The 15113-nt window shown below is 48.2% G+C and overlaps 1 protein-coding gene across 1 annotated transcript in view; it reads left to right on the top strand.

The window, feature by feature from the left end:
* Positions 1-2844: 2844 nt before the first annotated feature.
* LOC129386615 (uncharacterized) overlaps positions 2845-15113 on the top strand; it is a 40996-nt gene continuing 28727 nt past the window's right edge. Inside the window, exons 1-2 of the mRNA XM_055074701.2 lie at positions 2845-3005; positions 13579-13649. Of these exons, the coding sequence (XP_054930676.2) occupies positions 2884-3005; positions 13579-13649 (193 nt within the window). The 5' untranslated portion in view covers positions 2845-2883. The remainder of the gene's footprint in view (positions 3006-13578; positions 13650-15113) is intronic.

Consider the following 15113-nt stretch of genomic DNA (forward strand, 5'->3'; position numbering starts at 1 on the left):
ATTACTGATTGTGGCTGCAGATGTGTTACCCAATAGGTGCGTGCTTCACATCGCTTCGCACGCATGCGCTGTGCAGTTTCCATTAGGCGACAAGCACAAGAATAAACAAAGAAAAAAAAAAGAAGGCTACCGTACACCTGTAATTGGAGTCTTAGGCCCAAACAATGAAACGGTCCTTTCCTTCGAGCGCTTCCTAACCTTACGTGAGGCCTCCTAACAGCGAAGGACCGATGGAGGAAGCAAGCGTACTCTGAAAGCTCCCTTCACCCGTCCTCACGTAAGGAGTGGTTGCCGCATGCCTGGGTTCGAAATTATCTCTTCATATATTTACGCGAACACCATTATTCTGTAAAAAAATGTATCGTCGCACAATCTTTAAATTGAAGAGCTAATATAGAGAAGCGTGGACGCTTTCTTCTAGTTTTGTTTACTAAAGTTTAAAAATGTAGCGCATTACAGTGCAAAACTTGATGTGCTCCATCAACGCTGGCACGCCGGCGTTGTGCAACGCCTAGCAACGCTTTCATGCCGCACGCGTGACTGAAACGAACATGCCTGGCAAGACGTACCGTGCTCGCGCTTCTCCGCAGGTGGGCGACAGCACGCATGCGCAAACAAATATCACGTGGGTAAGCAGTGAGGTGAAGCGCTCGTTCAGGGCCAGGAGCGGCGTAAGGATGCATGAAGGTAGCTTTGGAGCTACCTTATGCTAAGGAAGCACCAAGGAAGCCTTCACTAAGGGTTCCTCAGTAAGGAAGCTTTCAGAGTGACATAAGGTAGCCTCCCCGCAATGAAGGCTTACTTACTGAGGTAAGGAAGATTTCATTGTTTGGCCCTTAGACTTCATCCTGCACACACCTGTTCATACACAACGCCTGCATGAGTACTGGGTGGGCGTAATTTCCTTTTCTTTTACTTATCTTTAACCGTAAGCAGACACAGCATTGTGGACTGCTTCCGATCAAGATTTTCTACCACCGAAAAAAACAAGCCTTTAGCGAAGATAACTTTTACGGGCATCGCCGCGTACGCACGCGCGCGGCACCAAATACTTTCAAGTTGAAAGTTACAGCTTTGCAGAGGAATTTTGCTTAAATTTTCAATATAGTAAATTTAGCGGAAAAACATGGATCTAAATAAAGCGACCCTATTTGAGGCACACGAAGTTGCAAAAGAAAGGAAAACTTAACTTTCGTTTGCGCACTCGAGATAACGCATGCTTTGGCTGAAAGCTAAGCTCTTCATGGAAAGGCCCATCATTTGACAAGCAGGTGAAAGGCGTCATTGAGCCAGTAACAACGAAGTTTACTGGAAGGACAACGTTTACTACAGGTGTATTTCGTTGCTTTTGCTTTTTTACGATCAATCAACGTGAATATAGAGCACCTTGCTATACGACCCGAGCACGGTCGTCCTTTTAGGGAACTCCGAAAGCTGTCTCAACAAAGAGGGAATTTGCTGAGGCAATCGTTTGGTTCTTACCGCAAATCTGCCTCATAGAATATTGCTCACTAAATATACCTGTAGATTCACTTCTTGAGGCTGACGTACAGAATTCCCGCGTGTAGTCAACTTCGATGCTCTATCAGCTCTGGTTGCCCCAAGAAATTCCTTCTCTTGTCCGCGGTAGGCATGCACGTATTTTGAAGTTCTTTTTCCTACGGCATCTGAGTATGTCAAGCATTAAACTTGTACCACAAGATATCGTTGAGAAATGTGGTCCGGTCTACACGGTTCAGACATCTAGATTTTGCAATTCCGTTCAGGAGAGATTATGATTGCCTAGTAGAATAATGTGACGCAAACACATGAGAAACGTCCATTCCTTGCGTAGGACATTTGCAATTCAAGCAGCAGCGCCTCGTGGATGACAATGCAACTTGACGGCAGGGCCTGTCGTACTAGAAGAAGGAAATTCTGGCCGCCACAAGCCATATTACTTTCTGGAGCGAAAACGGTGACCGCTGGTCACCTGTGCAGCAGCAACTACACGGTGGTTGTTGTAAATGAAATATTTTATTATATTCGAGCACCGTCGTTGTCGGTTCGGAGCACCTATCGTTTACGTTCGGTAAATAATTTGCATTCCAGGGCGGCAAGAAGGGTCGGTGGTGACTGAGCCGCATGACTGCAAGCGGCCTCGGGGCGCTTACGCTTATGTTCCTCGAACATGGTTGGGTGGACAAGATTTTAGGGATGAGGCATTTTGGCAAGAAACCGTCCTGTAGAATTACGTGAAGGCTCTATGCACAATCCAAAAGACACTGAAGCGAGCAGGAGCAATCCTGTGCTAACAGAGAGCACTGGCGTCAACTATACGTGCCTTGAAGTCAATTGTCGCTCGAATGGCTACACGCCCAGGGATAAAGTCAATGTTGACTTCACATTTGCTGTCTTCGCGTTCACCGACGTAATTTGGCCTAAAATATAGGGGAAAAGATTTTCTGATTCACCCTCCTAAAAACGTCGTGTTGGCTTTGGCTCATTCTATGTATTCACTACTTGCGCCACGACCGCCAATATCTCCCGGGGAAGCCTTAGCCCTTCTCCTGAAACAAAGAAACTGTGAAAACACATGTTAGTGCTTGCAGTTTCTGGCTGGGCTAGGCATTTACCTAAACTTGCTTTTATGATTCTGTGTCAATTCAGCACGGGTCACCGGGGCGCCTCTTTTGGTGTTCGAATATTAGCACTTTAACGTCTACATAGTGGCGCACTCTATCGCCTCTTTTTTCCAGATGGGTTTTACGATTTCATTCGAGTTGCCCAAATGCCCGACGTTTTACTGGTTCTATCATCCTTGGTACAGACAGCGCATGCGTGATCATTCAGCCACGTTCTGTCTCAGAATGACACTAGTGCTCCGGAGCGTCAGCATCAGGCATGACTGAACAAGGAAATGGGGGACACACGCCTCCTGCGCTTGCCTTCATCGACGAAGCTACGCCGGGTACAAGCCGTGAAGGCGGCGAGGTTGCTTCAGGCACTTGCTACGATTTACCTGCGTGAGTATTCCCGCTTGTGAAAGTTTCGTTGGATATTGCCAGCCACAGAAACAACCTGGAATACAGACTGTAACACCCACACTTTTGTTTCCACATAGAAGTGGGCATTTTCGAGGACGACTTAGATTCAGCGTGGCTGTGGCTGTTTAGGACCATGATAAAGAGAAGTGGCTCCTGTTTTTCGATTAAAGTGTCTATATATATATATATATATATATATATATATATATATATATATATATATATATATATATATATATATATATATATATATATATATATATATATATATATACTTACACCCACTTGGGGTCTCTTCTGTTTCAGTTACGATAGGGGACCAGACATTTAGAAGTGAATTTACTGTGCTTGCACGTACAACGCATGACATTACTTTAGGAATTGATTTCTAGCGTGAATGGGGGCAACTTTGTATTGTGGAAGTGGCGCCATTTCTCTTCGCCGTGACGTGCTAACTTCAATGAAAGATAATACCAGTGATGTCGCCGACGTTCTCGCCGTGTCGCAAGATGTCTGTTTGCCTCCTGAGAGGGAAATGTTAGCGCCTGTCAATAATTCTGGCCCTCGTACAGGTTCTTGTTGTGGTTTAGCCGAGCCCGATTATAACAATGCGCTCAAGAAAAATGTGATAGTCCCTCACGCCCTCGTTGTCACCGCTGATGGTTGTATTCGTTTGTGGACAGTGAACGTTCCAACCCAAATCATAACAATGGCGCTAAGACTTAAACTGGGAAGTATTGACGAACAAGCCACTGCCAGCGTCGGAACGGTCGAAATGTAAACTGCCGAAAATAAATCCAACCCCGATTTCAACCGTGATAACTCTACTGACTTTAAGCGCATGAATAAGAAGTCGCTGCCTTCTAGTGAGCAGTGTCTGCTTGAAGGAATGCTCTCTCGCTACGCCACATTGTTTGATTTTGAGCGTCCCATACACCACCGGCGTCTCGTATGAAACACCGCTTCCATACAGGGCAAGCGACGCCAATTCCTCAGAAGCCCTATCGCGTTTCACGTTCAGAGAGAAAAGTCATTGCAGAGCAGGTCGAAGAAATGTTGCAGAAAGGAGTGATCCAGGAATCATGTAGCCCTTGGGCTGCTCCTGTGATCCTAGTAAAACTAACTCATGGAGATTCTGTGTGGACTATCGCCGCCTAAACACCGTTACAAAGAAAGACGCGTACCCCCTACCGTGAATAGACGTCATGGACTGCCTCCACTCCGCGTCGTATTTCTCTTCTGTTGAATTACGTTTAGGACATTGCCACATTCCCATGCACCCCTCAGGCAAAAGGACACCCTTCATGACACCTGACGGTCTCTTTGAGTTCAACGTTATGCTCTTTGGCCTATGCAACCGTCCAGCGACATTCGAGTGATTTATGGATACCGTGCTCCGTGGACTCAAATGGGAAATTTGCATGTGCTATTTAGAAGACGTCACTATCTACGGCCGGACATTTCACGAGCACAATCAGCGCGTGTCGGTCGCTCTTGACTGTATCCAGCAAGCTGGCCTTATTTCAAACTCGAAGAAATGTCATTTCGGTGAGCGTCAAGCCCTCGTACTAGGCTTTCTGGTCGACAAAGACGGCATACGACCAGACCCTGAAAAGATAGTAGCGGTTCGCGACTTCCAACAGCCACACATGGTGAAAGATCTGCGACGCTTTTTGGGCCTTTTCTCATATTTCCGGCGCTTGATCAACAATTTCGCACAACTACCCTCTGGCCTCACGTCACTCCTTCGCAAACACTCCTCATACTTGTGGACTGCTTACTGCGAGTCGGCGCTTGAACAGCTGAAATTTTTGCTGACTTTTGGACTGGTTGTAAGGAATTTTGATCCAGAGGTGTCAAATGAGCTGCATACTGACGCCAGCGGTGTGGGTGTTGGCGCTGTGCTTGTTCATCTCCGCGGTGGCCGTTAGCATTTCATTGCCTACGCTATTCGTGCACTTACAAAAGCGGAGATAAACTACACCGTTACTGAACTCGAGTGCCTAGCAGTCGTCTTTGCCATTCAGAAGTTGCGTCCATATATACATGTCTAGTATCTAGTATCAGTCTAGTATCAGTGACCATATCTAGTCACTGACCATCATTCACTCTTTTGGCTCGTTGGGCTGCGTGACCCGTCAGGCGGGTTGGCCCGTTGGGCTTTCCCCCTTCAAGAGTACTGCTTTTCCGGTAACTACAAGAGTGGACGCTGTCACACGGATGCTGACTGCCTATTCCGTCTTCCTTTGCCGCACACTAAAGCGGAGGATAATGACTTCGATGACTACCTAGTTTCCATCTCTTCCGACTTTCCAGACCTGAGTACCTTCGAGAGCGAGCAACGTTGCGACCCTACCTTGAAGTCCCTATGGGCTGCGAGTCAGCCAGCATGAACAACACCGTTTACTTTTCGTAACGGTTTGCTGTGCAAAAAAAAATTACCTGGGGTGCTGGTGCTCCATTGCTTCTAGTTGTGCCCGAAAACGTGAGTCCTGCTGTCCTTCCTTCCATGCACGAAGATATCACGTCCGGGCACCTTGGCATCGACAGATTTTTCTGGCACAAGCTCTGAAAAACAACAAAACAGTATGTCGCCAGCCGTCGTCGTTTGCCAGCGCCACAAGCAAACGACGACGGCTCCAGCAGGCTATTTGCAACCAGTTACTCTTTGAAAAAGTCGGCACCGACTTGCTTGGCCCGCTCTAAAAGATGTCATCTGGCTACCGCTGAATTAGAGTATGCGTAGATTACCTTACTCGCTACACGGAAACGGCGGCACTTCCATCTGCCGCTGCAACAGACGTCTCTTCGTTTTTGTTGCATCACGTCATACTCCGTCACGGCGCTCCCCGTGTTGCCATCAGTGACCATGAACGACAATTCACCGCCGACGTCGTTGAACTTTTACGGCTTTGTCATTCTGCATATCGTCATTCCACTCCTTAACGCCCGCAAATAAATGGCCTCACGGAACGGACGAATCGAACCCTTGCCAACATGTTATCAATGTATGTCGCTGCTGACCATAACAATTGGGACGCCGTCTTACCTTTTGCAACGTGCGCGTACAAAAGTTCCAAGCACGAAGTTACTGGATCTGTGTCGTTTTTCTTTTGCTGTACGCACGCGCTCCCGAGAGCTTTCTGGGCCCTATTCTACCTTTGTCGTGCCAAGAAGATCCTTCCATCGCCCAAACTTTGTCGTGCTGAGGAAGCACGTCGACTGGCGCATCGTAGGACGTTGTCCTCACAAGGCAACAGCAAGATTCGCTATGATGTGTGGCATATCCCCGTCAGCTTTACTCAGGGTGATTGTTTCGTTGTGGACAGCCGTTCGCAAAAAGGGATTGTACCGCAAGTTTCTCGCCACTTTCACCGGACCGTTCGTTATACTCAGCCGCTTGAGTGGTGTGGACTATATCGTGGCCAAAGTGACGGCAAGTAATCGGCGTTCACGTTCGACGGAAGTTGTTCACGCGGCCAGACTCAAGCAGTACCATCACAGGTCCCTTTAACTCGCTCAGCGACCTTTGTCTGCCCCCGAGGAAAATGTCGCAGCACTGCGCGACTAAAGCAGAGAAAGAAGAACTAGAGTGTGCGCGCGTGATCTCGCGGTACCCTGGGCGTCGCCTGTGGCTTCATCGTGGACCTCGTCTCACCCTGTAAATATACATCATTTGTAACAAATATATATATATATATATATATATATATATATATATATATATATATATATATATTGCACGCATTTATGCGACGCATTTATGCGGACTTCATCTCCATCTGTACAAAGTCATCATCAATCAATGGCTCGTGTTCGTTTTTGCTTCGGCGCCATTTTTCCTTCTTGGAATAAAGCGTCGTCTCGACCGTTGTATTTCAAGTGGTGGAGGCACTTTAATATCCCTTCCACCTCAATCCACTTCAAGACCTCTCCTGGAGCTACGTTCGGCACGCCGCTTACGCCAAGAGGCTGCCCTGTCGCAAGACCAGACCGCAGCGTCTACCATCTCTGTTCAAGTGCCAGCCACCCCCACTCCCAGCCCTGCCAACACCCGGTATCGCGATCCTGAAAGCTTCTCTGGCTTGCCTGGTGAGGACGTTGAAGACTGGCTGGACAACTACGATCGTGTCAGCGAATACAAGTGGAACGAGACATCGAGGTTAAACAACGCGCCATTCTACGTCTCTCAAGTAGCCAAGACATGCTTCCTGAATCATGAGAGAGACTTCCGTGATTGGTCGTCTTTCAGGGAGCAGTTACGGCGGATTTTCGGCACACCCACGGTTCATTCGGAAGTTGCGAAAAAGAGGCTGTCTGAGCGCGTCCAGCATTATGGCGAGTCGTATACCTCGTACATTGAGGACATCCTCGCGCTTTGCCGCCGTGTCGACAGTGCCATGTCAGAACCTGATCGCGTGCGACACCTTCTTAAGGGTATCGGATCTACTGCCTTCAACGCACCCACCGCTCAATACCCTTCGACGGTGTCGGACGTCGTCACCGTCTGTCAGCGCCTCGACGCCCTGCAATCAATCCGCTTGCAACCGGACTTTTCCGACAACCCTCTGGCAAACAGTATTGAGCTCCGGTCTATCATTCCAGTCATAATTCGTGAGGAATTGCAAGCGCATGGCTCACCCCCTTGCAGCAGCCCTCACGTCCAACCTGCTTCTACTGACTTGCGCAGTATTATTACGGAGGAATTGGCCTCCCTGCAGAACACCCAGCATACCAACGCTTCTCCTTGTCGGTTCCTACGCCCAGGTTGCTGCAATGCCAGCCGCGCCGTCTCCAATCACACCACCTGCGCCTGTTCACGATCACCTGGCCCCTTTTATCGCCCGAGCTCTGAACCCGCCTTACTACTCTGCCTGGCGTTCGTCGAGGCCTATCTACTACTACTGCGGCTTTCGAGGACATATCTCCCGGTTTTCCCGACACCGCCAGCAAGACGAACGTCGTGGTTACGCGGCCTTTGAGCGCGATGAGGCACCTCCGCGCGTTCACCGCACTTATGACGATAATCCTCCCGTTCGCCGATCTCCATCTCCGGCCGACTACTCCAACACCGCACACAACACACGTGCCTCAAGACGCCGCTCCCCATCGCCGCTCCGACGTTCTGTTTCGCCATGTCGACCTGTCTCCGAACTCCATGTCCAGCGACCGGAAAACTAACCAGTGCAGTTTTTTTAGGGAAAACTCCATCGCCGCGAAGTGCTCCAAGTACTCCTGAACGTCCTTCGAACATGTTATTGGTGACTGCGGAGGGCGTGCCTTTGTTAGCTCTGATTGACACGGGAGCTACTATATCTGTTATGCGTGCGGACCTGTGCTCTCGTCTGCGGAAAGTGAAGACGCCTTATATTGGATCATCCCTGATTAGGGCTAATGGAGAAATCATTCGACCATCAGCCCAATGTACTGCATGCGTCTTCATTGATGGTATCCGTCACCACATTAAGTTAGCGATTTTATTCCCGTGCGCTCATGAACTAATTTCAGCGTCCGCTTTAATCTCTTGCTGTCAACGTGTACTCCACATGACCGAGACAGTTAATTGCAGCGGGAGTGCCGATGAGCCATGACTGCGTTTTCTCACTACTGCCGATTCTGTACTGCCTCCCGGCCACGAGCAAGACATAAGTCTCTCTTCTGCGGACATCACCGATGGCGACGTGTTCATCACTCCTTACAGTCGCTGTCTTGCCCGTGAGATTGTCTTCGCTTCCTGCCTGGTGCGGTTCAAAGAAAGCTCTGCGTTAATCATCGCTTTAAACGCGAACACTGAGACAATCCTCCTACCTCAAGGCTCCGCAGTGACCTGTTATGTGGACACCCAACCAGTCTCCCTGCTTCCTCTTGCCGCCTCGCAAGCTCTTCCTCAACAGGATACATCTGCTTCATCGGCCCTTGCTTCCGTGACAAGTCCTGAGCTTACTGCTGCTCAAAGTCAAGCGTTGCTACAATTGCTCACGAAGCACCAGGCCTCCTTTTATATGGATACTTCGTCACTCGGACAGACTTCCGTTGCCTTCCATCGTATCGACACCGATGGCCAGACTATTGTACGCCATCGTCCCTACCGAGTCTCTTTGGCCAAACGCAAAATCATCGAGGAGAACGTCGCCGATATGCTGAAAAAAAAACGTCATACGTCCCTCCGCCAGTTCTTGGTCATCATCCGTCGTTTTAGTGCAGAAGGATGGATCGGTACGATTTTGTGTTGACTACCGTGCGCTAAACAATATCACCCGTAAGGATGTACATCCGATTCCCCGTATCGATGACGCCCTTGATTTGTTGCAAGGCGCACAATACTTTTCCAGCCTTGATCTTCGCTCCGGATATTGGCAAATTCCATTGCACGAAGCGGACAAAGAAAAGACCGCCTTTCTTCTCCAGATGGTTTTTACGAGTTTAATGTAATGCCTTTTGGTCTATGCAATGCTCCTGCCACATTTGAAAGAATAATCGACATTGTTCTTCGCAGCCTCAATTGGAAAACTTGTCCATGTTACCTCGACGACATCATCGTGTTTTCCTCGGCTTTCACTGACCATCTGCAAAGCTTAGATGAAGTGCTCACATGCCTTTCTAATGCCGGACTCCAACTAAACACGAGGAAGTGCCGTTTCGCTAGCACAACGATTAAAGTCCTGGGTCATCCCGTTAGCAAAGACGGCACCCAGCCCGATCCGGATAAAATTTCCGCGGTGCTCAACTTTCCACGCCCACTACGTGCAAAATAACTGCGCAGCTTCATTGGACTCGCCTCATACTTTCGACGTTTTATCCGGAACTTTGCCCGCATTGCCACTCCCCTCCACAAGCTCCTTGCTAGTTCCAGTTCCTTCAATTGGAACGATCAGTGTGAAGCGGCGTTCCAAGAACTCAAGCGCGTACTAACATCCCCACCTGTTCTTTGTCATTTGATGACAAGGCGCCCACATTACTGCATACTGACACCAGCGGTCAAGGAATTGGTGCCGTACTGCTGCAGCGCGACCACGAATATTGCGAAAAGGTTGTTGCATATGCAAGCCGCACTCTCGCTTCCACGGAAAAGTACTCGATAACCGAACAAGAGTGTTTGGCTGTTGTCTGGTCCATTCAGAAATTTCGTCCACATCTCCACGGTCGACATTTCACGGTTGTGACCGACCACCATGCCCTATGTTGGTTGTCGACGATCAAAAACTTGTCTGGGTACCTTGGCCGCTGGATACTCCGATCGCAAGCATATGATTTCGATGTCATATATAAGTCCGGAAAGAAGCACCAAGATGCCGATGCTCTTTCACGATGCCCATTACCCAGATCATCGGAGCACATCACATGACCTCGTCAAATAGGCCGCATGGAGGACGCTTCGTCTATTACACCGATTTCTTCCTTGACTCCATCAAACCGCTCTTCAGTGCTTTCCACTCACCAGTGCGCCGATTCCTATTGTATCATCAATCGCCTTAGCGGTGTTTCATTTCAACCCAATGCCAGGCTACGAAAACAGCTCAAACTGCTCAAGTTTGAAGACGACGTGCTCTACCGGCACATTTTTTATCCGAAGGCCTTCGATGGTTTCCCGTTCTACCGCGCTCTCTTCGCGCTGCAGTTCTGCAAACCTCACACGATGACCCTACGTCAGGCCACTTGGGTTACCACAAAACACACGAGCGCATACGCAGCCGCTTCTATTGGCCAGGCCTTTCCACGAGCATAGCTAGATATGTTGCCTCGTGCACGCTTTGCCAACACCGTAAGCGACCTACTACTGCTACGGTCGCGACGCTACAACCAACTTCCTTGTCCAGCAGAACCCTTCTCTGTCGTTGGCATTGACCTTTTCGGGCCACTGCCACGTACTGCATACGGCAACAGGTGGATCGTTGCTGCTGTTGACCATTTGACCCTGTACGCTGAAACAGCCTCAATACGCTCTGGAGCTGCCTCAGAAGTAGCGGCCTTCTTCCTGGCTGTCTACTTGCGTCACGGGGCGCCTCACGTTCTTTTAAGTGACCGAGGCAAGGCATTTCTTTCAAGCACTCTTAATCAAGTTCTTCAAGCGTCCAACACCGTGCACAAGACAATGTCCAGCTACCACCCTCAAACCAACGGCCTAACAGAGCGATTTCAACGCACGCTGTGCGACATGCTATCCATGTATATTCAACCTGATCATCGCAACTGGGAAGCGATTCTCCCATTTGTAACATTTGCGTACAACACGTCTGTTCAACGGACCACCGGATACTCTCCGTTTTTCTTAGCATACGGCTGCCACCCAACCTCATCACTCGACGTTTCTTTCTTCTCAGGCCCCGTCAACGCTTCACCATTCATTTGCGGCCAGTTTGTGTCTCGTCTTGCCCAATGTCGTCGTCGCGCCCGTATGAACACTGCAGCCAGCCAAGACGATCGCAAACATCGGTACGATGCCTCTCACCGCGTCGTTTCCTACCGCCCTGGTGACGAAGTGCTCCTATGGACACCTGCACGAACACCCGGTTTATGTGAGAAGCTTGAGTCTCGATATATTGGCCCCTACAAAGTCATAGAGCAGACCTCGCTGGTGAACTATCGCGTTACACCTGTTGAGGCCCCAACCGACCGACGCTGCCGCGGAACCGAGATGGTGCACGTTTCTCGCATGAAGCCCTTTCATCTTCGTTCCACTGACTAATGTGCGACCAGGCTGGCCGCTTCCGTCCACGGGGGAAATTAGTGTAAGCATTTATGCGGACTTCATCTTCATCTGTACAAAGTCATCAATCATCGGCTCGTGTTCGTTTTTGCATCGGTTCCGTTTTTCCTTCTTGGAATAATATATATATATATATATATATATATATATATATATATATATAATATATATGTATATATATATATATATATAATATATATGTATATATATATATATATATTGTCACGTGTACTCATCTTTATCGGGTGACCACGTTTGGCCGCCTAACATATGTTTATCGCGCAGCGCAGGACGCACCTGCATGTAAAAGAAGTTTCTGGAATGTTATCGATGGTTCCGTCCACTGTCTTTCACCGCAACTTGTATAATCTGATTGCATGTATGCGTGACGCGAATAGTGTAGAACTTTGTGGAAGACACGCGGGTCCCATCGGTTAATCTGGAACATTTGACGACTGATCTATAAAAGCTGACGCGCTTGACCCGCTGATCAGATTTTTCGACGATCACCGACTGTGTTCGTCGCTCTCATTGTGCTGTAAGTATAGCCTGTTTTTTGGGCACAGGCTCGCTCAATAAAATCTAGATTTGCCTTTCACAGTATTTCTACTGTGTTCTTAACGTCACCACCACGTGACAATACATATATAATTCAGCGTGCGTTTGATCACGGCACCGCAAAGTTGTAGCAGTAGACCATTCGCTGGGATGTTGCGCTGCTTAGCTCAACATCACGGGTAATATTCCAGATGGAGTGGCATTTCACCAGTGATTGTGAGACGCAAGAAGGCTCCATAACTTGAATTTACGTGCGCCTTACTGAAACCCAGGTGGTGAAATTTAATTCCGTGATCCGTCCAAGATTTCGTCATAGCGAGATCAGGGTGTTGAAACGCGAAACACAAGGATATAAATAAATAAAACAGCATGTCACACTTCAATGGGCGGTCGAGTGAGCACATGCCAGGAGCCTCGCAAAACATCGCACAAATAGTACCATTTGCTAAACACGCAATAGATGTGTGACCACGTGAGAACACTTCTTAACTTTTTGCTGTTACTTGTTTTTCAGGAAATATAAAAGGCGCGCCTGAAGAAAAACGCCATACGTCTTTGAAGTGAACGCTGTGATAATTTTTACAGCACGTTCGGGTATATCGGAAAACACTACCGGGACGCCGCGACGGCCGCGTTGGCAGAGCGTGCGAACGTAATCGTGAAACGACGAGAACAATTGCCGACTGCAAATTTTAAGATGCGTGGTCGCACGCTGGCACAGCTGTTGCGTACGTGGTTGGGCGACTGATTCGACCGACTGGCACGGTTCTTGTACAAGCGTTATTATAATGCAGCCAAACCTAACATAACCTTGCGTTACCGAAAGCATAATTTTAAGTTCCCGTCCACCGTTTCCGCGCGCTAGTCATGGTGCGGCCATCCTGTGACAATGTGTATGACTAGCACTTTCCAATTGACTCGCACGACGTCGTAGAGCTATAGGCACGTAGTCTAAAATGGGCGCCTTGGAGGGGATGACCATACATAATTATATCGTAATCTTGCAACTTAGCATTTTCCTAACTTGGTTCTAGCATCATTCGTTGTTTTCTTGTATTTCATGCTTCATGCCATGATTTAGGAAATTACGCAATTTAAGAGTGCGCCGTTCACCTATGCCAGCCAGCAAGTTATACTTTTGATAAAATGATGCATTACAGGTTTTACCTTAATTAACAAAGAAGCACTTCCCTTGTTCCAAATTCTGTTTGGCAAAAACACTCTTCAGGTATATTGTGCCGTAACTTGGAGCACCGAGCCACAGCCAATATGTATGTCTCATTCCAGGTATATTGAAGAGTACATCAATGACGCGTTGAAGGCGCGGAACTGCCAGACCGATGCCACTGACGTCAATGGTACGTACGGCATGGCCTTTAACCATCGATACCACTCGCGGACATGCTTAACAAAGCCCAGAGGAGGCAGCATTTCCACCGAACATGACGGCGGTGCATTTATTGGTCATACCGACACCATACTAGCGTCACCATGTCGGTTGCTGCTTGTGCAGTCATCGTGATATTCATGCAGATGAATTGAGTGCTAACAGAGACAACATTACGCATATTCTACGTCCCTCAAGTTTCGAATGAATCCACTTTCAACGCGATAAATTAATTCGCAAAGGCAATCAACGCTTCTCGTTTTGTTATGCATTTCTTGTTGGAATGGGGTCAGAGTAACCAGCTTACCAATGCGTAGCAAGTCAACCGCATGTTTTATACTTCACGCTCAATGCTTGCTAGAGGACCTTGTCATTCAAGGGCCTCTTACCGGGCGCCATTCCAAATTTAGATTAAACGCTGGGAACTGCCACTGCGCCGTCAAGGGAGTGTTTCAGTGATACAATTATTGAAGTGCATTCGTTATGGGAGAAGATAGATCGCATCGAGCTGTCGCGCTACTGTGCCGTCAGCACGCTAGTGTTACTGCTTCCAGACAGTCTCCCTCTCCGCCTCGAATGGCGTTGCTTCCTTGCCTTCTCCGCAAATGGCCTAAATCATGTTAAGGTGACGAGCCCCTGCTCTATTATTTATTTCGATACGATTTTGCCGTACGACACATCTGTTGTGGGCATTTCGTCATTGGATGATCAACCAAATCCCTGTGAAGTGGTCGTTGCCGTTGCAAGCAGTTCGCATTGCACAGATACATTTGTCAGCGAGACATTGACCGGCTCTCTCAAAGTGCGGCTCCTTCCAGATGAAAAAAAAATATTATGTAGTTTTAAGTGCCAAAACCACTCTCTGATTATGACGCACGCCCTATCCCCTCCTGGTACGCATAAACATTCTCTGTTGGTTTACCTCGGTTTTTTTTTTTAATAATTGGCTTTACTTCAAATTACATTTTGGGTTTCTACCCCTCTTCATTTACTTTTGATTGGCTTAAAGCTGCTATACCTTGGTGGTGCGGCTTTCCCTCATTTTTATTTAGGTTATTTTTGTTTTACGAGGGGCTCAAAAATACGCCCTAGTGGAGGACTCCGGAAATTTTGACCACCTGGGGTTCTTTAACCTGAACCTAAATCTAAGTACACGGGTGTTTTCGCATTTCGCCCACATCGGAATGCGGCCGCCGTGGTCGGGATTTGATCCCGCGACCTCTTGCTCAGCACCTTCCATATGAATGGCACGTGGCCTACTGTTGAAAATTGCAACTGTTTCCGGCCTCGCAGGCGCTTATACATTGCACACGCGGTAGCCAACACCTAATTTACGAGCCGTGCTTTTCTATTTACAACAGCCAAACCTGGTGAGAGGACCTTTAAGACAGCTCTCTGTCTACCTTACGAAAAACCAGCCACATTTTATGAGTAT

The sequence above is a fragment of the Dermacentor andersoni genome, chromosome 4 (genome assembly GCF_023375885.2).
Source record: "Dermacentor andersoni chromosome 4, qqDerAnde1_hic_scaffold, whole genome shotgun sequence".
Lineage (NCBI taxonomy): Eukaryota > Metazoa > Arthropoda > Arachnida > Ixodida > Ixodidae > Dermacentor > Dermacentor andersoni.